The following is a 26,339-nucleotide window of genomic DNA, read 5'->3' on the forward strand; positions in this document are numbered from 1 at the left end:
AAAAATTGTTCTTGTGCATCCTCTTTATGTTACTTTCTTTTTATAAAAACAAATTAACTAACATTCCAACTATTACGAAGATCATTTGTTTACCATAAAGTTGGAAAAATTATCGATCACGCGCCCTGGTCAGCCAATCGGATAGCTCGCCCCACTGACGTCGTATGGGTGATTTCGGTCATATGGGTAGGGGCGGCTTAAAATTCCGCCGAGCAGTGTGCTACGATCGGCAGCGATGTGCATTTTTAAAACCTTATAATAAATTACACGCTTTACGCGGAGCACTTAGATGTGCCAATTAATGATCAAAAGGACCTACTCTAACGACTCAGTACGTTTGTAGAAAATCGTCAAAAGCGTTTCAGGGTCCCTTTAAGAAGGCAGGAGAGGCCCCGTCCAGATGACCAAAGCGCGGCAGCCGATTGCCTCCGCGACTAAAGAAATCGTCCCGCTGACGCGACTCGGCCCGGTTCGAAGCACAGGCTGCCATGTTCTCCGTCGGAAGGGTCAACGGCCGTCCGGTTCATGACGTCAGTCTACAGTGAGCACTTATTGGTGGATGCTCCTGCGCATCCGCATTTGAGGGTCAAATGACGCTGCCTCCTAAAGTTGTACCTGACTACAGATGCGTCGACTGTTCGTAACTTTGTGCGTGCTTTGGGTTCTGGGCGCTCACTTTGCGTTGAAACGATAGACAGCACCAAGGTCACTTCGCTCGCTGCTGCTGCCGCTCTTGCTCGCGCCAGCGTTTCGACAGTGAGTGTCTGCAGCCATCGAGTGTGTTGTGTTTGCTGTACGCGCACTGACACCATGTTCTTTACTTTAATTTGCAAGCTAATGTTTACACTTGATACAGCCGATAAAACTGATATCCTTACTTCGTATGGCTGTCTGCTAATGCGCTATCGCAACCGATGCTTCGCCTTTCAGGCGAAACCGCGACTTTTTTTTTAAGCCAAACCTCAATTCGACAAAACTCGACTTTACGAACTTTTCGGTTTAGCGAAGTAGTACAGATTTAGCGACACATACTTATAAGCGTAATCCGTCAAAAAATAAAGCAACGAAATTAACTCAGCATCTCGCGTGATTCATCGAAGGATCTTTTAGTGGGTGTAAATATAGGGCACAATATGAGAAAGTTGTGAGTATGCCGGGTTTCAGTTCAGATAACGGTCAATAGACCTGAATTCTGGGTGGTTTTTACGTGCCAAAACCACGGTTTGATTATGAGGCACGCCGTAGTGGGGGGCTACGGATTAATTTTGACCACTAGGGTATCTTTAACGAGCCCCCAATGCACGGGACACGGACGTTTTTGCATTTCGCCTCCATCGAAATGCGGCCACCATGGCCGGTATTTCATCCCAAGACTTCATGCTTAGCAGCGCAATATCATAACCGCTAAGCCACCACGGCGGAGGGTCAGTAGATCTGCTAAGAATGTCTGCCACTCCCGTGAAGCAATACAAGACGTAGTATGTATATGTCGCACATCCACGAAGGGAGGAAGGATAAAATTCCGGCAGACTCCATCTCGCGAATAATTGAAGTTAATGAACGTGTGAGGTTATACGGGCATATCCCACGATATCATCATGAGGCACGTTGTGGTGGGGGACTCCAGACTAATTTTTGCTGCCTGGGTTTCTTTAACGTTTACCCTATGACTCGGTACACGGGCGCTTCTTTTTTTTTGCGTTTCACACCGTTGAAAATGCGGCCACCACGGCCGGGCTTCGATCGCGCGTCTTCGCGCTTAGCAACGCAACGCCAAAACCACTACGCCACTGTGGCGGGTCATCTCACGATAAATGCCGAGTTAATGCGATTTGCCATTTAAGCGGTGCAGCGAAAAACCCTATCGCCAACGCCGAAACGCGTCATGTGTCGTGCATGTATGCAGCCGGGCTCCTTTCTAGCGCTTCCAACTTAACGTGCCGGGCTTGATATTGAGACACCCTCTTCCCACTTGACACGCTACGCCACCTAGCGGCGCCGCCGTGAAGCCTACTCGTGGCGCGTGAGTGAATATTTATTCAGACAAGATTGTCTGAATATATATGATGGGGGCTCGATTCCGCCCAACATTGAGAAATTTTAAAGGATCATTTTTTTTTGGTCATTTAAATTTTAAAAGCGGCACATGGTGACTGACACACATACAGTGAAGCGAGTTAGCTTCGCATTAAAAACTACGCCATAGAATACGCATTGAAACGCGTTAAAACAACGCGCGAAACTCCGGCCACGAGACCCGGCCCATTCTCCCATCTCGTCCTCCCTGTTATAGTCCAACTATACCGCGAACGTCCTCTCGACTTTTCCTCTAAGGTCTGTGACAAACCAGCCTTAACCCTGAGTGACAAATCAGTAGTTCTGCTGTTCATTCATATTTTACTCTGTATGCAAGAACACACAAAAAAAAGAAGTTAAGTAATTTTGTCGAACTTATGCTAATTCCCCATCAAGCTCCAAGAGCGTTGGTGTCGGCACCTTCGGTTGTACAAATCGTAGCATTGAATGCCTATTTGGCCTTTCGTCCCATTCAAATCAAGTGACGACTCGTTGATTTGTATGCCGCAGTATGATAAGATGAGCTCATGAGTTAATCAGTTTAATGTTTGCATATTAAGAAATGGACATTGCAAAGTTGCAAATAATTATAAAATAAAGTACCAAAGTTGACAGACTGCGTTCGGCGTGTACTTCATCTTAGCAACCAGGTTCAAAAGATTGGTTCGTAAGATCGAAAGGCTCGTGAGTCCTAACGCCTTTAACTGACGAAGAGATCTTGCAAGAAGGAAAGCTGATTGTTTGCGAAACCAAATTCTTCATATTTGTACTTTTTTTGTAGAATCATGCGCGTTTGTAAGTTAGGCAATACGGTCTAGCCCGAGCCTTGCACTTGTATTCACAAACGCGCGTCGATTCTACGCTCTTTCTCGACTCCAAGTAGCAGATTGCCACGTCACCCTTAGTCTAACGTATCCAGCGCACACCAAGGGCACGCTATTCGAGGGTCCTTGCATTGAGGTATTGCTTGAGAGACGGATGTGTTACAGTGCTTCTGAGTATACACCCGAAATGACAAGATCACAAAATCGCATTCTTATAGTATTCAGCACATTATTCGTGGAGAGGCGTAATTGCGAAGTGACTACTATTTCAATCGAGCGATATTTACGACACTCTACTCAAATGAGCCGATTAAGCGAGCCGAGCCGATGCGCCCTTTCGCGTTCGGCCGCAAGTGATTGACAAACTCTCGAGCGTACCATCTCGTGTCGTGCTTGTAGATTCCTTCGCCAATGCGTTGCTTTTTCCGCTGTAAACAACGATGAGAGTGCTCCAAAATAGCCAGGATTCACATTTCATCAATCTCGTCTCGCCTCGTAGATCGTTCCGGAAGTAATCTCTGACGTGCCGCCGCTTCCGGTGGCCGTGTTCTACCCGTACGCCACGGTGCTCATGGGAAATCACATCGAGCCTTCCGCGCTCAGACACGTGCCCAAGTTCGCCTTCGAGAGCAAGCCGGGCAGACGCTACTCGGTCCTCCTCCTCGGGCCGGACTACCCGACGCGCAGCGCCCCCTACGAGCGGAACCACGTGCTGTGGTTCGTGACCAACTACGCGCGCAACGCCACCCATCACGAGAAACGGCCCGTCTGCCGCGTCTCGTACGAGCAGCCGCGCCCACCGAGCAACAGCGGCCGGACACGGTTCGTGTTCCTGGTGTACGAACAGCCGGCCGACAAGGACTGGTCCACGAAGCTCATGGACGCGCCGTCTCCCAGTGTGAACTTCATGCTGGACTCGTACGTGTCCAAGAACCGCCTGACCCTCTTGGCGGCCAACTACTTCGTCATCGATCGCACGGACAAACAAGAGAGCGAGCCGTCCAATCCGTCTGAGGAGGATTTTTCTGGCCGGGTCACCGACGACGACAAAGGGTTGGACGCTACTGAAGGGAAGGGACGCCATGTCGACAAGACGAGCGAGACCGGTAGAAAGAAGGACAGCGGTAGCGGTACGAATAACAGTGGCAAGGAAATGAGTAGTGCCAGACAAAGGCACGCCAGTGAAGGGAAGAGTAACGCCGATGGAAATATGGCGAGCAGTGGTGAAAAGCAGGTCAGTATGGACAAGCTCAAGAGTAATCAAAAGAGCATTAGCAACAGTGAGGAACGTCGCAGTGAACTGAATATCAACTCTGGTGGGTTGAACGCTGCTGAAGGGAAGGGACGCAGTGTCGACAAGACGAGTGAGACCGGTGGAAAGGAGGACAGCGGTAGCAGTACGAATAACAGTGGTAAGGAAATGAGCAGTGCTAGAGAAAGGCACGCCAGTGAAGAGAAGAGTAACGCCGATGGAAATATGGGGAGCAGTGGTATAAAGCAGGTCAGTATGGACAAGCTCAAGAGTAATCAAAAGAGCATTAGCGATAGTGAGAAACATCGCGGTGAAGGGAATATAAACGCTGGTGAAACTGTCACTAGCAACAGCGAAAACCATGCCATCGTTGACAAGACCAGCAGTTCGGAGAAGAGAGCTAGTGGTGGCCTACGTCGGGATAACAAGGGGATGGCTAGCAGTGAAGACGAAAACACTAGCGCTATTGAGAAGAAGGCCGGCGTAGAGAAGAACAGCGATGAAAAGAAGAGCGCTGAAGAGGTGACTGCTCACGAAAAGACGGAAGATAGCGAAGCGCGGACTGGTATCGAAGAAGGCGCAGTCGATACTGGCGTAAGGTTGGCCGATGTTGGCGACAAGCAAGGTCGCACTGGTGAAAAAGAGTCTGGCAGTGTAGGAAAGTTCGTCGAGACTGATAAAGTGCAGCCCAGGGTACTAGCTTAAAGGAGACCAGAGAGCGTCGTTAAGTGAAAAGCTTTTATCTCGGAGGAGCAAGATGAGATGCCCAGAAAGCAAGCCGATACCGGTGTGCAGAACGATATGTGGAGCAGATTAAGGTATTTTTGTTTTGTTTCTTTGTTTTTTTGTCTCTCCCCCTTTTTCCATATTTCGCCTTTTTTTTCTTGTGCGGGCAATGACTTGATAAGTTGGAATTTTATTTAATTTTCTTGCTCCAGGAGATTGCATTCATGAGACAGTGCCCGGTGACTTGAAAACGGTCTTCGTGTACTCTGCGGGTAAAAATGCACTACTGACCTTCGCTCTATGATATGCGTGTCAATAAAGCCCCTGTTTGTATTCATGTTCGTATTCAAATGGCATCAATATCTGCTGCGCGCAGCGGAGCCTGAAACTGAATACTCAAATTTCCTCAATAATTAATGTACCGCGTTGCGTAGTGACGCGATGACGTTATAAATCAAGGGGGGTGGCCTGAGGAAGTTCCTGCTTATTAAAAAGCTACAGCGCCGCTTGGATGGATACATACCGTGTAATACCTATGACTCCGACTGCAAGTCCTTTCTCTTTTCCTTTTTTTATGACTCTCAGAAGACAGTTACTGAGAACAAGTGTAGCTGACTATTGTTATTAGTTCTGCACACAAAGAAAAGGCCGCAGACAGAAGAAAGGAAAGAGCTGGCTGGCTGCTACCAGGAGAATAGGTAAAGTCTTCTGTCAGCCAATATTAACCCATTTCAATGGACAATCAAATCGCAACCGGTATCAGTGATGACAGCCATGCGCCCGACGGATACCATGATTTTCTTTTATATTATCCGTCTGTTATTTCGAAATGCAGTTATGTTTAGCGCATATCTGTACCAAACGACTAAGAATTTTTCATATTAACTTCCATTTAAAACGTGTCTCTTTTTTATGCCTTATTTTTATTTTCTTGTCACCTCCTGCCAACATTTTTATACCAAGCTTGGTCTAAGAAGGTTGCCTCCTGCCGCGTGATTCTTAGGCTATGCCACAATGTAGTTTGCGTCACTTCAGTGCGGTCTGATTGGCCAGCGAAACGTTTCGTGCTCTAATCCCTGCTGTCCCTTCTAATTTTTTTTTCAGCATTTCTTGAGACCATGACATTAATGCATTACATGTTTGTCTTTGGGAGTACGTGCTGTTTTGTGTTTGACCAGTGTGTGTTTTATATAATCTGCCACCCGAAATCTTCTGTATAATGCACGGCCATCGGCCAGACTACCGTCCCCAGCGTCTCTTAGATGTATCTTAATTACCGTGCATTCACTTGGTCTTACCGATAACTAACATTCTTCCTAGGAAATTGTCTTTTCTCTTTTGTGTCTTTGTAAATTTTTTTTCACGTTCTCGTAAGCATCCGATACTTGAGCTATTCCTCCTATAGTGGGTACGTGGCATAATCGACACCCATTAATCAAATGCCTGTGCAAGAACGTCAACGATCCCCTCGTGCCTGCGTGACGTTCATCAAGGGCTCAACGTGATCGCCGAGTGCATCAGGATCCGCATCAGTTCCCATGGGAAACGCGCCAAGTTTACCGACACTCCGCAAGTCAACATCCAAGATTCGCATCAGGGTGAACGCCAACATTGGCTTCGACGTCAGCCATCGCGGAGCCAACATGGCGGCGGCAGCGGCCGCGGGAGCCATTGACGGGCCATCGCTAGCCGACTTGGGTTTCGCCAACTTCAGCTGCGGCGACGAAAGGCGCAAAGGCAGAACGGCGAGCGCTTGGGGCTGGACCGAGCTCTTCCGGAGATTCGCGTCGACTGCCGAGAACGAGCGATCGGGTTTTGACGATCGCGAACACAAGCAGCCCAGAGTGGACTCCCGATACGTCCTTCTCGTGCTTCTGGACTACCGAACGCTACACCGAAGCCCGCGTCCTGGCGCGATGGTGATGCCGTCTGTCAGTTGCACTCCTGTCGTCAGCGTTCTCAATGACAACGGTTTCTTCCACATCTGACTGGCCTCTTCGATGAAATCGTGAACGAGCCGGCAGGCACTGTTGCTTCGCGGAACAGAACTCGCAAAATAGCGCGAGTGTTTGGGTCCCTCATTGAACTGTCGGTGTCGAGACAGTTTGCATTGAGCGTTTCAGGGTGCACAGTTTCGTTCTGCTTTTTGTTTTGAATCTCCTAGCGGGCTCACTTCTCTTGGATAAATTTCAGGCGCCTGTTTCCTCGATGACACTGCACTGTCCCATCTTAAATTGGTTCCGTTTGATGGGCTGATTTACGTCCTTGTCTTGACACGCGATAGCGCTGGTCATTAATTCGGGTACTGGCGGCATCGAGTTGGAACAGCTCACAAGTAGACTCCAGTAAGAATTTATTTTTTCATCAGCTCATTCGCTTCACGTTGATAGACAGCGATGTTCGATGCTAGATTTAGGACAAGAGGTATTGGTCGTTGTACAGTGTCATTGTGGAGTCGAAAAAAATTTTTTTGAACACGCGCAGTTTTCTCTTTTTTCTCGGGCGGGGGGGGGGGGGGGGGGGTGTCTATTTCTATAATATTTCTGAGCACCATGGTTGGATAAGAAAGGGACGCAAGCAGTGTTGTATTAATTGTGCAAAGAGGGTTCTAGTGCACACGTATTGCGGTGGTCACCGTAAGCACCGTCGAGCATCTTTGATTGGAGGAGCGATACGGTGTACTCTCACCGCGTCGTCTGCATCGGCTCAGTGCCACCGTGGTGTCGTCTGCTAATCTGCGCAGTTCATTTGCGAAACGGTCAACTTGCTTTTGACAATGACCGCTCATTTACTCACCACACATTTAACGTGCAGTTTCTTGCACTGAACCCTCATTGTTTGATATTTTTGTTATCTTATCGACTTACATAGATCGCTTATTGGCTTATCTTATCTTATCGGCTTATACTTATCGGCTGACGTTGGTGTTCTCTCTCAAATGCTGACAGATTTTCTTGCCCCAAGGCTACCGAGAAAGGAGTGATCTAAATACCTCTATTGCTGCAGGGTCGACTCCTTTTTCAAAGCGATTCACTTGAACTGAGCAGCGCCTGCCTACTGCATTTTTCTCTGTCGCACAAAAAGCGGATAAACGATGAAAAAGGGGATGAAAGCCCGTAAACTGGACCTGGTGCACTACACCTGACACATGCTGTTAACAATCATTATCATCATCATCGTTTTTTAATATTCTGAACAACCTAATGAACAACAAGAAGAAACGTGGAATTTGTAAGAAAAGTTAAGTATTCTTCTTTTTTTTCACGAAAAGTATAGGCGTCATCTAATACTACAGTGAACGTGATGCACCATACCTTTCCGCCGTAGCCGATCTGTAATGGAGTAAAGAAAGGCAAAAAAGCAAAAAAAAAAAGGAATGTACACAAAGAAAATAAAAGAAACAACGCTAACAAAAATGCCAACCCCTCCCCTTGGATAGGTGCCGTTTCAGTCGCTCAACAACAGTATGGGAACATCTACTCTGTTGCCAATTTGACCATACAAAACCAAATGCGTTTTCATTATTATTTATGCTGTCTGCTTCTTTTTATGGTGTTTTCTGGTGCTAACGCATGCTGGGGAATCCTTCGTAGTGGGTAAACTGCCCTTATTTGAGCACGATACCAGAGACTGAGTGCAATTATGGACACTATCAGATTTATATTGACAACCGTAATGTCAATTTTTGTAGTGGTGGCACTTTGAGCCAATCAGAGAGGCCTGTAAGCAGCCATGTTGGTTAATCAGAGCTGAATTCCACAATATGGTGGAATGTGACGATATCCAGAATACCACCCCCTGTTACGTTACTAGGGGCTCTGTCTCTCAGCTCATAATGTTTTGTCACATTGTCCTCTAATTTTCTTTTGTAATTGTCGCTATAGTTTCTCATTAAACAATATTTACTTTCTTGCTTTATTCAAAATGTTTCTGTTTAAAAATATTCATTTATTAAGGCGAAAGCCTTAGATGGCTCATGGGTAACAAAATTTGACCGTCCGGCGTTACTGCACAGAAATTCAATGTCACCAAAATTGGTGGTCATACCCTCGACCTTAAGCGGGAGTCGAACGCACGACGTTTGCTATTAATTAAGGCGAAGTTAACTGAGACAGTTAATTAGGATATAGCTAATTAAGGCGCTCGAGCCCACGACCTTTAGTGGGAGAAAAGAAGCAATAGGAAGTAACAGTGGATTCGATTGAGAACGTCAGGTAATTTAATGAATGTCTCGTGAATGCGCAGGCTTTCGTCTTCATCCTCTTTAGCGTACGCTTACAGCGACTGTCCACTGCTTTTTTTTTTTTTAATTTGTGCGGCCGGTCCAATCCTCCCTCCCCCTTCCAACCCCCATACCGTGGGCGTATGCCATGTTGAAAACGAATCGACGTCGACATCAACGCAAATCTCACACTGCCGTCGATTATGGGATCGAAGCTGGCCGCTCCATTTGCTCTGTTCGCCGTCGTGACCCTGCTGCAGCGGCCTCGTTTCTGCGCGTGCTTCCTTGACGAAGAGCTGCGCCTGAGCTTCACGAAGTCGGGCATCGTGACGGACGTGATACCGAAGGTTCCCAAGAACTTGGTCGTCGTCACCTACCCCGCAGGCGCCCACGTCCAGTTGGGCAACACGCTCACGCCTGAACAGACGGCGGACGTACCCGACGTACGGGTCCCGGGAGATCCGGACCGCTGGTGAGGTCACCCACGGCTGCACAGCGTCTCACATTTAAGGGGTTTTCTGGGGGTGGGGGGGAGGGGGGGGGGGCTCTCATCGGAGCACAGTAGAATATCGGTAAGCGGAAATCGCTTGAACGGAATCGCCGCTTGAACACAAAAGCAGCGTCTAAATTGGTTGGTCTCGTAATTGGGCAACGCAAAAAAACAAAACAAAAAAGAAAAAGGACGATGAAGAAGAATGATGAAAGAGACCTTTCGTTAACTGGAATGGTCTTGTACTTGGGCAATGCAAGAAACGAAAGAAAAAGAAAGAGAAGGACGAAAAAGAAGAAAGAGACCTTTCGTTAACCGGAACCAAATTTTTCGCCACTCTGTACACGGAGCAACAGAGGCGAGCTATAAAGGAGTGTTTATTCAGAAAAACGAAGCATCTGAAATATATACATTTTTTTCCAACCGTTTTGTCTTCTATCCAGAAAGCGAATCTGTGTCTATCCCAGGGGCACTATAATCCGTGTACAGGAGAACGGAAAAATTGCTTTTCTCGAGAACCACGGCACCAAATCTGAAAGTTTATTGCATTTAAAATAAGATAAAATGTAGTGACTCTAGATAGCAGAATATTTATTTAGACCCCCAATTTCTCCATAAGAATTGCTGAATATTGCGATACCTAAAAAGAAAGAGAGACAGAGAAATACAGTAGTATTGAGTTTCCAACTTTGTAACTCGGCAATAAGGAACTGATATTACAGTTCTGTAAATTGCCCCTAATCATACGTATAAAGTAAACGAAATTGATGCATCACGTAACACTTCGAAGTATACTACTAATTTGTGAGTATGCATTTTGCCATACCCTTGTAGACATTGTAACAAATTTACGTAAGCTGTGAAGTCATATATCAAATTTTGTCCGGTTTAGACGCTCTAAAGGGTGCAGCCTTAAAAGATTCTGCAGCAGCTCTCTTTTGAAGCTCTTAAGGTTTCGCGCCAATAGACAGCTTTAGTTACACGTACGTAGAGGCTTCACGTACGCAAACGTGAAAAGCCTACGTACCTTACGTGCACGCCATCTGAAACGCTTTTAGCTACGCGTACGCGACGCACGCCAAGAGGGACCCCGTAGCTACGTCTATCGGGAAATGTGGACACGGCGGTAGCCAATTGAATCCTGTCGCCGTGTTTCGATGCAAGCCGTCTGCGCGCGCGCGGCCCGCTGTCGCTTGTTTGTGATCTCGCGGAACTCCCGCGCGAAGCTGTCTACGTACGCAAGAAACGCACGCAAAGAATTAGACAGTAGACAGTTTTAGTTACACGTACGTAGAGGCTTTGCGTACGTAGAGCTTCTACGTGTCAGCAGTGCGCATGCGTAAAACGTAGCGGGCGCGCGCGCGTCTCACGGACGTACGTGAGATTCGATTCTTTGCGTGCGTTTCTTGCGCACGTAGACGGCCTCGCGCGTGAGTTCCGCGAGATCACGAACAAGCGATAGCGGGCCGCGCGCGCGCAGACGGCTTGCACCGAAACACGGCGACAGGATCGAATTGGCTACCGCCGTGTTCACATTTCCCGATAGATGTGGCTACGGGGGTCCCTCTTGGCGTGCGTCGCGTACGTGTAGCTAAAAGCGTTTCGGATGGCGTGCACGTAAGGTACGTAGGCTTTTCACGTTTGCGTACGTGAAGCCTCTACGTACGTGTAACTAAAACTGTCTACTGTCTATTGAATCTCACGTACGTCCGTGAGACGCGCGCGCGCCCGCTACGTTTTACGCATGCGCACTGCTGACACGTAGAAGCTCTACGTACGCAAAGCCTCTACGTACGTGTAACTAAAACTGTCTAATGTCACACACACGTGCTCGGCTCCCAGAAAACTTGTTCAGAGCGCGATAGTGGCGTCGTCCGGCGTGCGTCAGCGCCTTTTACTCGTACAGTTTACTGCAATGCGTTCTGAATAAAAAAAAAAAACAATGCCTGCTTTTATCATAGCTGCCGCCGGTTCGAGTATGAAGTGTTGCTTTGTCATGTCATTTGTCGTTGCTTTGTACCATACGCACAAGCCCAGAAACGATATCAGTCGCATCATTGAAGAATAAGGCGCGAATCGCGGTGAGGCACCGGTTTGGTGTGGCTGCCTGCACTCTTAAACAAAATTACAGCCCTTGGGTAGTATCTTGCCGCACAACGATAACCGTCATCCGTCTTGTCCGCATTTCCTTTCTTTAACGCTGCGAGCCCGGTATACTTCCAAGTCACGAACGGCATGCGCGTTGTCCGCGTGACAGGGCATTCTCGACAGGAAAGTAGCGAGCGCAGTGTTTTCGAGAAAGGAAACGCAAGCAAGACAGGTGACGATTATCGTTGCGCGGCAAGATACGTCCCAAAGGGTGTTTGTTTGTTTAAGAGTGTACACTTTTAAACACGTAGCCGCTGGAGCGCGAAGTTGCTCCATTTATGCTAATCGCTCTGCGGCGGGCGACCGGCGCGTCCCCACTCCCCAGGTACACAGTGATTCTCCTCGACCCCGATGCGCCGTCGCGTAAGGACCCCAAGATGCGTCATTGGCTCCACTGGCTGGTGGTGAACGTGCCGCAAGGCGAAACGACCACGCTGACCAAGTACGCGGGCCCGACGCCGCCCCCTGGCACCGGGGAGCACCGATACGTGTTCCTCGTGTACAAGCAACAGGGGGTTGTCACGCCGAACGGCCTCAAAGGCTTCGGCAAGGAGAGGGCAAAGTTCAACCTCACGGCGTTCCTCGAAGCGGCCGACCTGAACGAACTGGTGGCTGCCAACTTCTTTGTCGCCGAGAACAAGTAGCCAGGCGCACTGGGCGTGGATCGTACGAAGCCTCCTCTTCCGTGGCGGGGTGCTTTGCAGCTGGCTGTTCACTAAAGCAACAGCAATGGAACATGATTTCTGGCGTTTCACTGCGCTATGTTAGTACTTCAAGTCCCTGCGTGGTGGTCTTGCCGGAGACGGCAGTATTGGAGTCCTGACACATTATGTCTAAAAAAAATGCTGTGAGGGCGTGCCGGCAGTAGTAATTGCTTGTTTCGTGGAGGAAGGGAAAGAAAGTTTTTCTGCTGACCACACATTAGTATTGCCCGTGTCACGTGAGCAGCAGAGGGGGGAGGAGGCGCAAGGGATATGAGTAAAGTGGACCGGGAGTGAGGAAAGGAGAGAGGATTCACTGCAGGTGGTGGGGAGGATATCCCACACCTAGATACATATTGTGACCAGCAGTAAATAGCATGACACTGTCCCACACACCGTCTAGATAGTTTGTAAAGCCGTAGCGATGCAAGGCCCGACTGTTCTTGCCAAAGAGACGCAGAGAGCTATAGCTCTCCGAGCTGCTGCCCGCGCATGCGCGAGGGGCCACGTGACCAGAGGAGCGCCTCAGTGCGGTTGGCCGGCCGTTCGCACGGTAGCAGCCCACGAGTTCCTTCCGCAGTGATGCGATCGTTCTGCACCGCAGAAAATTGCCTCGAATGTGTCCACTGCGCTACACGAAGAGATGCAGGGTATTTCACTATTAGGTGAACCATCTCAGTTGTATTGAAACCAGCAAAACATGAAGTTAATGCGTATTATACGACCTTTGATGCGAATATCTACGAGTGACGTATTAGTCTGCCATGTTTCATGCCGAATTAAATCTGCAGTGAGTGTTGGAAAAGTAATCAGGTCTTACTCTTAAAAGTAGATTACCGTGTATGTTTTGCCTCCACAGTAATTCTTGCCTTACTCGCTGTGTTTGCTTTGTGACTTTGATGCTGCGCTGCTGAGCACGAGGTGACGGGATCAAATCCCTGCCACGGCGGCCGCATTTCGATGGGGCCGAAAGGCAGAAACACTCGTCTACTTAGATTTATGTGCACTTTAGAGAACCACAGGTGGTCTAAATGAATCCGGAGTTCCCCCCCCCCCCCCCCTCGGTGTGCCTCATAATCAGATCGTGCTTTTGGTACGTAAAACCTCATAACTTATTTTTTTTTTATGTTTTGCCTGTGTAGGTACGACACACGTTGCTGAGTTTTCGCAGCATTTATAGGCTTCTGCGTATATTCGACAGTTGCAAATATTTCATTGTATATATTCTTCTCAATGTTCGCTTCGACTCGAATTGAAGTGTTTGAATAGTCGAAGTAATCGAAACGAACGGATATACGTTTTATTTTCGCGTATAAGCCGCACCCCCAATTGCTTCAACAGTAAAGAAAAGAAAGTTTCCGCGTACAACTGCACACAACGCCCAAAACTTTGTAAAGACCGTCTCCATTTTCGGATGCGCTAATAGTCCACATTGTATCTTCGGCCAGCAAGGCTATTCCCAATTCTTCGGCGACGCTGAAAGTGAAGGACATGGCCCTATAGGTGGCTTCACGGCATCAAGAGCCACACTGCCGTGTAGCCGCGTTTTCAGGCCAAATTCACTCTGCCGTGAAGCCGCACCTCAAATCGACATTCGCATATAAACCACACGCCGATTTTACTGCTTTGAAAGGCTACTTCCCTCGCAAATATGTCCATCCGACTGTGCATAACGCGCGAAGCAATGCGCTCTATAGGTATACATGGCGTTTTATAGGGCCGTATATATTTATGAGAAGGCTTTAGGCATGGCTACTGAGATTTATGATTATGACTATATCATATAGGAGCGTACAGCTTTTTTAAAGATACGTATTTTTATTTATTTATTTATTTATTTATTTATTTATTTATCTATTTATTTATTTATTTATTTATTTATATACTCTCAAGGCTCGAGGGCATTACAGAGAAGAGGCACACATCTTGAAGTTTTCAGTGTTGATTATGGTGACGATAGGGAGGCAGGGAGGTGGTTCTGTTCGTTGCAGGTACGAAAAAAAAAAAAGACGAATTCAGGCTGGTGTCGGTGTGGCACAACGAAACCCCTACCTGAAACTGATGTTCGGTACGGGATGACACGTAGGACGAAGGAAAACACAATTGGTTGTTAAGAGTGGTGTTATGGTAAATTTTATGGAACAGACAAAGCCGAAAGTACCTGCGGTGAATAAAAAGGTTGGGAAGATTGAAGGTAATTTTCGTAGAAGATGCACTTGCAGTTCTCGAGTAGTTAGGCGGAATAAAGCGGGTGGCACGGTTCTGTGTGAATTGAATAGCCTGCGAAAGGATTAGATGGAAGGGGTCCCAAACTCTGCAGGCCTATTATACTTTTGCCCTTATTAGAACTTTATAAAGGTGAAGATTTATAGGCACGGTGGCAGACGAGAAAATGACGGCGAAGGAATCCAAGCTTGTGATTAGCGTTATTAGAAATGAAGTCAACGAGCATTTTCTAAGGGAGATTATTTGTGATATGAAAAGACGTTTGTACGATGCCACTGACATTAACGAAGAACTGCCGAGAAGAACTGCTCAATCACTGCCGAGACTGCAATGATTGAGCATTTATTTCACTCAAAGTCAATGACGAATAAGTAACTGTACTTTTTTAGAAACTTGATATTAATGCCGTCAATGCCTGGCGAGGAGGAAAGCTTCTGTCTTAGAGTGGCACTGCCACCAGAATCAACAACTAGAAGGTACATTGGCAGATATTCACAATTACGAACAGTTGGCTGACTGGAAGCTGAGGTAGTTGAAAAACACAAGGTAAATACATTGTTGAGAATGTTGCAGCTAGTTATGATCACTTAGGGGTTATTTCACCGATCGTAAAGAACTACTATATTGGTTTTGCTATTACTGACCACATTCCAAATTTTTTTCTGGCCATCCTTAAGGGGGGATGGTAAAGCTTGCCGGTAAAACTCATCTTTACTTTGCTTAATGGCCTCCTTACATGCATCACTAGCAGTAAGCATCCCAACGCTCAGCTTTCTTTCTCACCTTAGATGGCTCAAATAGTCGTTTCTTTTTGTTGAGGGAGCGTTTTAGGCGTGCATTAAACCAATTCAGATGATTACGTTTTCGAGGAATGTGCACAGTAATTAGCGCAGTAACTTTTTCTTGAAATAAAATTCAATTTTCTTCGACGGACCGGATTTGAAAGCTTGGAATGCAGTCAGCAATAAATTTTTTCCATTTTCCATTGGACGGAGCGAACGTGAAGCTTTAGCAGACGAGTTCCTATAGGTGAGGCGGATATACGTTCACTGATAACGTTAGCTTAAGACGACTACTTAACAAAAACTCATTACTTCGTTATTAATGCTTCGGGAGGCAGTTGTCTAAATGGCAGGTTTGGAGGCAGCGACATTTTCACTCGCACTCATCTTTCAAAAATCTTTGAAAATCGCCGCTAATTCGAGATGTTCGTCATCAAATTTCAAAGCTCAATCGAGGCAGCAACGAGACTCAGAGCATGTCGCGCTACGCGTCCGACGGCAACGCCGCGTAAAGAAGTGCACTCAAACAAATGTACATACGTACACCCTTTGGTGTACGTACATTTCTCCACACAGCAATAATTGTCACACGGCAATAATTGTCCTCTGTCTTGCTTGCGCTTCCTTCCTTGAAAACGCTGCGCTCGCTACTTTCCTGTCGAGAATGCTCTGTCATGCTGATAACGGGCATGCCATTCGTGACTTTGAAGTACCGGGCTCGCCGCGATAAAGAAAGGAAATGCGGACGAGACAGATGACGATTATCGTTGTGCGGCAAAAGTGTGTAATTTTGCTTAAGGGTGCGTCGGCAGAAGTTTGAATGACAGCATGCCGCATCAAATCCTGACCCGACGCACGACCCCTCATGCTTGCCAGGCAAAGCGTGCCGTATCAGTGTAGCTGCCGCGATTGGCCGAGACGTTCGGTTCCCAAGCTCCCTCGCGCTTGTCGTCACGGTGCATTTGAGTGAGTGAGTGAATAAACTTTTTATTGGGTCCAGCAAAACGCGAAGAAACGCGCACCCGGCTAATCCCACGACGGGACTGACAGATCTAGCCTGCCGGCCCGATCGCGGGCACGCTGAACGGCCAGGATTTGGTCCTCAAAGACGGGACTTCGCAGGAGCGCGTTCCTTCTGAAAAGATGGCGGGGCCGTCTCGTCTGCGCTTCCGAAGCACTCGGTTTCGATATTGCCTCGATTTAGCGTCGAAATTCGATGTTGAATATCTCGACTTGGGTGCGATTGTCGAGAAGCCTAACAAATTAGGGAGCATTAAAATGTGACTGCCTTCAAATACGACGTTTAAGCCATTGTCCCTAAAGCACTGCTACAACAGGTTAATAATACATATCTATTAACTAGCCTTCTGAAGCTCACGTTTTAAGCGGCAAAGTATGGCCGCCTCGCCTAGGAACTCGTCTGCAGTAACGCCACGTTTGCTGCGCTCATAGCCTTTATATACAAAAATCTATATTGTCTGGAAAGAAACATTATATATATATATATATATATATATATATATTGTATGTGAGCGACAGGAAAGAATATTTACGCGCTATTTGACAAGCCCCACTAGGGAGTTTCTGTAGTAACCTGTTTAATTGCGGGGCGTGTTCTACACGCAATAAATTTGATAATTTTCAAAACGTGTACAATCGACAGCATCGATTTTGGCGCGCAAGTCGCATAGAATAGCTAACAGGCAAGACAAGACAAAAAGGAATTCGTCTTCAGCCGCCGACTCATTTCTGCATCTGCTCGATTATTCGAACCTATAATTCGCAAAGGCCGTATACGGCTAGCCGAGAGCCGTCCGGCCTCTGTGAATAGACTTCCACTTCATCATCATCATCATCATGAGCAAGCTTCTTAATCTCATCCGTCCACCTAACTTTCTGCCGCCCTTGCTACGCTTGCCTTCTCTTGAAATCCATTCCGTAACCCTCGATGACCATCGGTTACCTTTCCTCCTCATTACATGCCCTGCCCATGCCCATTTCTGTTTCTTGATTTCAACTAAGATGTCATTAACTCGCGTTTGTTCCCTCACCCAATCTGTTCTCTTCTTATCCCCTTAACGTTACACCCATCATTCTTCTTTCCATAGCTCGTTGCGTCGTCCTCTTAAGCAGAACCCTTTTCGTAAGCCTCCAGGTTTCTGCCCCGTAGGTGAGTACGTAGGTGAGATTCCCACTTAGGCGGCACTAAATCGCAACTTTGGTCGGCTGACACCCGGCCAAACCACCGCGCTGGTTAGGCCTAACAGCCCAGACAGGCGCGATGGTGGACGGCAAGCCGTCGCAAGGAGGTGGCCACTCATCGGCGATCGCGAACGAGGGCCGCAACAGCGATGAACGTGCCGCACTACCAAGTTCGCGTGTGCGCTTGCAGAAGGGAACACGATAAGCTCGCTTCTATAGACGGAAAGCATCAAGCTCCATTCGTGCAACAAATCATGAACTGCATGCAATTGTTGCAAATGCATGCCGGCGTCGCTCAGGCCGTCAAGGATCGCACTTCACAGCATCGCGACGACGCACAAGGCGAAACCCTCGCGCGGTCTGAACCGCGGCAAAAGATTTAGGTAGACTTGAAACACAACAGCGAGCAAGAGCCTGCAAACAAACTTTCTGTGCTGCCGGAGTGGTAAGAAATGTTAAGTTTGCATTTTTGGGTGAAAATACTTGAATCACGGCACGTTTAAAACAAACTTATTCACTTATTCCAGAGATGAACCTGTTTCCTTTATTGCAAGGAAAGAATCAAATTTCTCAGATTCGTCAGCATCTGGCTCTCTTATGTCAAGGTTCTATATAAATCCCACAAATATTCATACTATTCGCTTCGAAATTATTTGACACTATTTACTATTCGCTTCGACTTCGTTCCGAACCATACTACTGATATTCGCACGAGCCTGGCAGTATTGCTTACACCATTTCCATCGAGAGAGGGCACGAGAGCTTCAATCTGATGATGCCAGTGATCTAGACAACTCCCGCGCCCTGTTGGGAAAGGTGCCTTTGTAGGAAGCATCTGTGGTAGTCACCCATAGGTCAGTATTTATTTATTTATTTATTTATTTATTTATTTATTTATTTATTTATTTATCCTCAAAGCCTTTCGGCATTAGAGAGAGGAGTGGGTTATACAACAAATAAGGTGGAAATATATGATGAACGCTTTATGCACAATATTTGCTAATTATACAATGTTAGCTGAAAGTATGATAAATACAGTAATAGAATATGTCATATAAAATTTACATTAAAAAGAAAACAACAGTAGTTCGTACAAATGTTTGCTATTATACAGTGTTATAGACTGGTGTTTTCCGAAAATTATCATTGTTATTAATGCAGACAATATCAGAGGGAAGTTCATTCCAATCTTTGGACGTACGTGGCAAAAGAATGAGTGTAAAAAAATATGCCGTGTTACATGCAGCAATTCCAAACTTTATGCTTATGATCAGTACGGTGAGATAAGTAGCATAGCCGTCACATGAATTTCGGATGAAAGGTAGAGTTGGTGATGCAGCTTATGAAAAATTGGAAGCTTACACATGGTGCGAAAAGCATTGGCCAAGCTGGCCCTTTTGGCGACGTCCCCGTGAATTTGTCTTACGCCTGTAGGTGTGTCAGGTTCCACGCTGAAGCACTCGTAACACATTGCAGTATCCATTCGAGGTGCCATTTGCTCGCAACAGAACTACGACTCACGTTCACAGATCTGCTCGTCATAGTCAAGCCGGCTGTTGATGTTATAGTGATATCGCAGGGAACGTCTAGCAACGATGCTAAAAATAGCAGCGACCCTTGAAACCGGTACTGCGTTCGTCCGAAGAAATATTCTTGTCCCGTGAGCGGTACCTAACGGCATCCTCGAGGCTTTTTGATGGAGAATACGTTCCACTGGTCGTACACACATACGCGCACTGCATAAAGTCTATCTCAGTTATCGTCAAAGTTTGAAGTTTGAAGTCGAATGTTTATTCGCTGTGAGGTGCACATCAACAAAAATGAGAGAGCTGCTAGAAGAAAATACCCGTACACGAACCATGTATACAGACAAACCTTTAATCGCAAGCGCAGCTGCGTGAAATATCAGAAAGGTGAATTTCACTGCTGTTGCGACTCGAGGTCGCGTTAGGGCAATGATTCCACCAAGCCCACCGACTAGTACGTCCAGTAATAGGGGTGAAGGAAGAAGGGTTTATTTGACGTCAGTTACACGGCTCCAGTTACGGAAGTCCGCTCCATGTAGGAGCGTGTTAAACGTCCGAGTTCACATCAGGCGCGCTATAACTTAAAGCTATTCCAAACTTTTCTATTCGAATTCTGCAATCAGCCCTCCGCGATTGGTCAAAAACTTTTTTTGGACCACCCCTTCGCACTTGACCTGTCTGTCACCCGACGACACGAAGACCGCGATATATCACCCAATCTGATATGACGTGTGCAGGCTGATTGTGCATGATTTCACCGAACAAAAAAAAATAGTTATTTCTGATTCTATGCCCTTTCGCCGTTAGCCCTCCGCTATTGGTCAAAAGTGTTGTGCACCCACTTCACCTGCCTGTCACGCGGCGTCACAAAACTGCAAAAACTCACCGCCTCAAAGTGACGTGCACGCGTTAAAGGCGCATTAATAAGCCGAACAAAAGTGATTTTTTTTCTACTGAATAGCCGCTGGCTGCCTGGTAGTGGTAGTGGCCTGTTGTGGACCCGTCAACAGTCGGTGTCAACTTTGCGTTGACTTCTCGATAGGCGCTGACGGATCGGTGGGGTTGCCTCGTGGCAAACGTCTAATTAATGCACCTTGGCCGCGTCGAGACGTAACACTGCGTTGCAAACTGCACGCCTATGTGCGGCGGGCTTGTTGACCGTTGTGCGAACCTCCTTGGAATGTCACCGCACCCTCTCCTCACGGCTTATTAGCACGCTCGCTGACATGCCCCCGGTCCGTGCCTTACATCCGGGCCAGCTGGGACGCACCACCCGAAGACCTGTGCCAGACTCGGTGACTGCTCCTGATGCGCCACATCCGCCGCATCCAGACGGAGATGGCCCCCGTCGCCAATTCACCATCGCTCAGCGCCACCTCCTCAAGTGGGGACGACTCGGCGTCGTACAATAAAGTGTTTGTCTTCTTGGCTCCACGCGAACAGCACGAACTGTATACCGACTCTCGCTATTGGTAAAACCATCTGCTTCACGCGTTCCGCTTCATTCCGAAGCGTCGCAAGCCTCGTGCAAGGAAAGCGCAGTGCGCGCTCCAGTACTATCGAAGACGAGCGAAGTACGCGTGTTGCTTGGAAAGAGTACGAAGGTCTTCAGTCGATAAAGCAAGGCTGAACACGCTTCTGCGCTTACACTGATAGAATGAAAGTGTTAGGCTCTCTTTTTTTTCTTTTTGGACGACCTCTGAATGACGTTTTCAAAACATGGTTTAGGTTAGCTTTAGACCAGTTGCAGATACGTTTTTTAATTGAATTAGGCTATAGGCGGGCTTATGTCTACGTTACTTTCAGGTGACTTCTTGTAGACTTGGGTCACGTTAATAGTTCCTCAAGAACTACGTAACCAAATTTACACGAAACGACGCTAAAGGGCTGGCAAAACAAGGGACCTAAACATATACTTTAGTTCCGTTTCCTTTAACTATGATACTTCACTAAGTAACTCGTTATAGGGTTTAAGTTGGCAATTCGCGCGCAAGTAAGCCAAGATGGGCACACGGGAAGAAAGAGAGCGAATACGAGAGCGACTTGAGGCCAGCACTCTTTGCTGCAGGCTCTTTCCTAACACTTATTAATGTGCCTTCAATAGCCCCTTTAATATCTTCTCTTTCATTTTGGCAAAATTCCTGTTTATTTCGACCAAACTGGCGCCCGACTCTTGCCTATCCCACATATAGTGGTTTGCGCCATGTCACTTAGAACCAACCAACCAACCAACCAATTTCGCTGCGCCGGCACCCTCGTCTCAGGCACCGGTAGCACTGTGTTAAGAGGAGAATCCAGCGGCCCGGGAGTGGGCGCCGGCTGGAGACGGAGAGGTGGACCGACCCGCCGACCGGGCTGACTATACCTCTGCGTCGCGATCAGGCCAGGAGTGTCCGGCACAGCGGTGAAAGAAGAAAAAGAAAGAAGAAAAGGAGCGCCCGAGAACGAAAGGCCTCACCGCGCTGCCGCCCGAAGAAAAGCGTCGCATTAAGGAGTCGGCTGAATCCACACTCCAGCGATCGTGAAAGAAGCCAGCGGCCGTGCAAGACTGATTGGAAAGCGCTCCGTCAGACGCTCGCAGGACTGGGCTCGCTTGCACCTTGCAGAGGAGGGGCTGTATATACTATACACTCCCTCCCCCAGCGCTTGCGTTGCTTGTTCTCATGGCGCGAGCGTGTTTCCCGTATACTTTGTTGGGCGTCTTGCGACTCTGCTTGCGTTTCTTGCGTTTTTTTTTTTTTACTTGCGTGTGTGTGTGTGTCTGTGTGCGTGGCGAGGGACAGAGGAGAGTCGGAGCCGTTCTTTGGTGTCAGCAAGAACGTCGCGCAATGGGTGGAACTGAGTTAAAGTGAAACGGAAGTTGATGCTAGAAAGTTTAACGCTGTACAAGTCACCTTTCAAAAGAGTCTGTGCTACTTCAGAAGAGCGCTGCACTGAAGTGGCACTCTCACGTTCGTTTCTTTTTTTTTTCCCCGCTTCGCGAGAGTTTTACTTGCTCGGATAACTCATGAACAGAAACCTCGCTCATATACTAAAGCGGCCGTCCTTGTGGAGGAAGAGGGAGGCCCGAAGACGTTTTCCCCCTTAAGTGCCCGAAATACGTGACCGGTAAAAGAGGCGAAGTCACGCAGAAAGCCGCCTTTCATGAATTGCGACATAAGACTTGCATTAGCAATTGCGACCGTTTATTTATATTTGTTATTAATACATTACCGTGATGGGGGACTCATGTCACATTCTTTTTAACCCCAACTGTAACTTTGAGTACCATCGACAGCGCCGTGTAATAAGAGAGAAATATCAGAAGTTGTTTGGCTAGTTTTGTAGCAGCTTATGACGTATTACAAGCACTGTTTCCTTTCATTTAACTGGCTTACCTGCACTATAATAGCAGTGATAACGGTGAAAATAAATGTTCACGATAACACTAGTCTTGAAAACAGCGCTCAGTATGCATGCACTGTGTACCTTTAGTGCAGTTCAAGATGTGCTGTTTACACACAAATACCATGACGGCTGCTTCTTCATTCCAGTGGGCTCGCTCTTTACAGGGCTCGTGGAATTAATTTAGCTCCTCGTAATGAAAAGGCGGCTCCTCACTACACAGCGAGGGCATATCTAGATTGAAGCACAACAAAATATAATAATAAAACAGCTGTCACTCAACTTGTGTGATATCTCTCTCTATTCAGCGTTTCGTACAACGTGCGGTGTGACGAGTGTCATCGCATTTTCACTTTCTCGCAGCGTTAGGATATCCTTCCGGCAAAAACCCTCTTGCGAGCTAAACGAAGTCTTATATGTGCATTCTTTAAAGCAATGTATGCAGCTGACGGTTGTACTTGCACAGAAATCCTTGTCGTGCTGCTGATTTACTTACAGCATTCTGTCAGGATTGGGGGCTCAATCCCATCGCTCGTGATCCGTTGTCAAGATTGGAGTCGGACATGAATTAGAAGGTAGCTTGCCCATGCCGTCGTCCAACTTATCCACGCTGAGGACGTTGATGAAGGGAAGGACTGCTTCTCATCGAGAACGAGGAATATGGGTTTATTTACAGTATTTACATCAGTCTAACATGACTGAGAAAGTACATCAGTCTAACATGACTGCTTGAAAGAGAGTGTCTCAGTCCAACATGACTGCTTAAGAAAAGTGTGTCGAGCATCCACACAACAGCAGTTTTTAAACACTCGGTCCTCCCGCGATACAAGGCGACGCGAACGTTCGTTTGGTGATCGCAAACTAGCCGCCTCTCCGCAGGACGGTCTACACGCACAAATGCACACACGTTCGAAGGTCCGGAACCGACGTCAGAGTGGCCCCGTAGAACTCGGAGTCGTTCAGGGTAGCGCGTTGGGGAGTTTGGGAACAATAGTTGGCCCGCCGAACTTCCGTCACAACGGCGATCAGGTTAGAGGTTGGTGGCGGTTTCAGCACAAAACCTGCTTCATCGAACGCATCCTAGCTGAAGCGACGGAGAGTAGGGGATACCCGTATTGTTCCCCGACACAAAGTCGATTTAGTTACGCTGTGGCTAGAAGTTGGCGGCGACGCTCCCGGAATGTTGCCGCCAAAGTTGAAACTGGGTCGCAAACTTGCACTGCAGCTGGCCGTTCTTAACAATTCGTGCTAGTAAAGTGGACACCGCAATCTTCCCTGCAACATGCGGCTGTAAGCATGTATATCTCGTAGAACAGAAGCACAATTCATTAATTCATTCATTCATTCATTCATTCATTCATTCATTCATTCATTCATTCATTCGTTCGTTCGTTCGTTCGTTCGTTCGTTCGTTCGTTCGTTCGTTCGTTCGTTCGTTCGTTCGTTCGTTCGTTCACGCACTATTTCATTCAGCTCGCTTTTCCTCCGTTCTTAAATTTCGTTGATTGACCAACAACCACCGCTGTTCTTGCTTTATATACACCATCGGCGACGGCCATTTGTTCGTGGCGAGCGAAGTCGTACCCGAACTGTGTGTAGGCTTATCCCAATGGGTGATATACGGCTTACCGACGAAGCACTCCGTCATGTCCTTGCTCCTAGGCCCGAAAGTAACGATCCTCGTTCTTTTCCCTTCGCATCGCTCGATTTTCGGACCATTGCGAGCATTGTGCAACAGTGCCTCTAGCGTGTCCGCAACGGGGCCTTTAGCGACCGTAAGAAGAGCGTATGAGCGCATCGATAGCGACGAGCCGCTGCTCTGCCATGCTTCTCCGCGTGGCGCCGTTGCGTTGTAGCGAAGCCTGTCGTAAAAGCGTCATGCGGCGGCGATTATGACCCAACGGTTCGCGATGAACGGCCCTCCTTATTGCCACAGACACAACTTCAGGCGCCGGAGGAACCGAAAGAACGAACGACACAAGAAAAAAAAGTAAAGAAAGAACGCGCACTCGACGCATTGTAGTCCCCTCCGGTGCTTTCGCAACGCCGGCAGAGCACCATGGTTTGCTCAGTGCGAGAAGTGATATGCGGTATGGAGCAGCGTTATAGTAAACCAATTGGGGAACTGGCAAAGTGTTCACTGTAGGAGTCGTTTCTTTATTGTCGGGGGAGCCTTTGTTCAGTGCACTTAGTGCGACGAATAAAGTTACGTCGAACACGCAACTAAACTGTTTATAAGCCTCTAAGCAGATGGAAAAGCATTCCTCGCCAACCGTGAGGAGCAGAAGGCCGCGATATCAAAAGGTTTTGCACTTTCTCATTCGTTGCAGACATTCAATGGCAAGAGCAACAGTGTGGCTAGGAAACAAACTTGGGTCGTCTAGTCGGTGCGAAGGTTTGTTAAGTAGGAGATGCCAAGATTCGCCACCAGTGCACCGGATGGCGCGTCGGCAGCTGGAGGAGTTGCACGTCGGTATAGTTAGCGCATAGAGCTCGTAATTATCCAGGTGATTTCTCCTACAGGAGGCGTTTTGGCGGCATAAGAGAGTCACTCGGGTAGCTGGTGCATGCTACTACAGCGAATTTCCCTTGTATTACGGTTTTCTCTATAAAGTGCCTTTGAGACAGGGGGTCAAGAAATACCTGGTCAGGCGTCTTGCTATTAGTCCTTGCCTCCCGCAGGAATTGAGTATTGAGTGCAAATGCACATTTGTTTGCTTGTTTGTTTGTTTGTTAATGTGAACTCAACTGTGGCCATCGCTGCTGCTTACCGTAACGAGATCTTTACGGTACTCGTGGTTTACTTGACGAGGCTTTTTGCAGCATTAGCATTGCGAGCATGAGCTCGTCTTAAACGTGTCAAAATTGGTCGAATTGTGCATGTTGGTTCTGCATAACACAGAGCTCGAATTCAATCCTGTCTGTATATAGGTACCAGTGAGTGTTGATTCAGGACAACCATTATTCTTATGACAATAGGCCGCCCGAATCTTAACTTCCCTTCCCGTGACCGGACATGTGCCGAGACAAAGGTAGCGTAGTCGAGGAAGGCAGAGAACTAAAGGTCGTGCTATAAAAGTCTGAAATTTACAGGCATAAAATGGCGTCAAATGGCTCAAGACATGGGTAATTAAAGGGCATTGGGAAAGGCTTTTCCCCTGCAGGGGACATAAAATGGTGACGACGCCGCCAATTATCATGATGATGATGATGATGATGTGATTGCAACTTTTCGTAATAAATAGGGGGGGGGGGGGAGGGGACTTCTCTGACTGTTTCATTGTCGATGTTATCAAGGATAGGAAATTTCTGCAAACAAAGCATTTCCAACCGTTCAAACAGGGCAATGTATTGAAATGGGAATTTAAAATTATATCTTGAGTACTTCACAAATGCATTCATTGTTTATCTGCAAGTAATCGCTTTAACTGAACCTCCAAGTTTTATGTCTTGCTACTTTTGAGTGCCTGAACAGAAAAGCAAATTCGTTAATGTCTTTTTAGTCACGGTGGCGCAAGATATGTTGTCGTAGAAAGTGCAATGTACCACTTGTTTTTTTTTTATTTATTTTTTACGGCTAGTGATGCAAAAATAATGTATTTGCAGTAATTAAAACAGCTTTGGTGATTTCTGCCATCGAGTTAATAGACTAATTCGTTCATTTGCTGAAGAAGCGCCAAGTGAATACATTCCTTTGATGCCGAAATCCTATGGAGCCAACATACGATGAAACCAATTAACTTGATATTATTGTTACCTTCGAAAATCGGGCCCCTCTTT

At 47.3% G+C, this 26,339-nt stretch overlaps 2 protein-coding genes across 2 annotated transcripts in view; both read left to right on the forward strand.

Annotated features, from left to right (window-relative positions):
* LOC126547246 (high affinity cationic amino acid transporter 1-like) overlaps positions 1-26,339 on the forward strand; it is a 442,489-nt gene that overhangs the window by 342,235 nt on the left and 73,915 nt on the right. The gene's annotated exons all lie outside the window — the stretch shown is intronic.
* On the forward strand, positions 8,981-13,034 carry LOC129380859 (protein D2-like). The gene is made up of 2 exons (XM_055063018.2): positions 8,981-9,572; positions 12,064-13,034. The coding sequence occupies exons 1-2, from the start codon at positions 9,304-9,306 to the stop codon at positions 12,380-12,382; spliced, it is 588 nt and encodes a 195-aa protein (XP_054918993.1). The 5' UTR covers positions 8,981-9,303; the 3' UTR covers positions 12,383-13,034.

Source organism: Dermacentor andersoni, chromosome 3 (assembly GCF_023375885.2).
Source record: "Dermacentor andersoni chromosome 3, qqDerAnde1_hic_scaffold, whole genome shotgun sequence".
NCBI lineage: Eukaryota > Metazoa > Arthropoda > Arachnida > Ixodida > Ixodidae > Dermacentor > Dermacentor andersoni.

Bases quoted from the DNA above. Each gene is read 5' to 3' on its own strand.
- LOC129380859 (XM_055063018.2), top strand. From the start codon at position 9,304: ATGGGATCGAAGCTGGCCGCTCCATTTGCTCTGTTCGCCGTCGTGACC. The intron at 9,573-12,063 runs GTGAGGTCACCC...CCCACTCCCCAG, and splicing joins CCGGGAGATCCGGACCGCTG to GTACACAGTGATTCTCCTCG.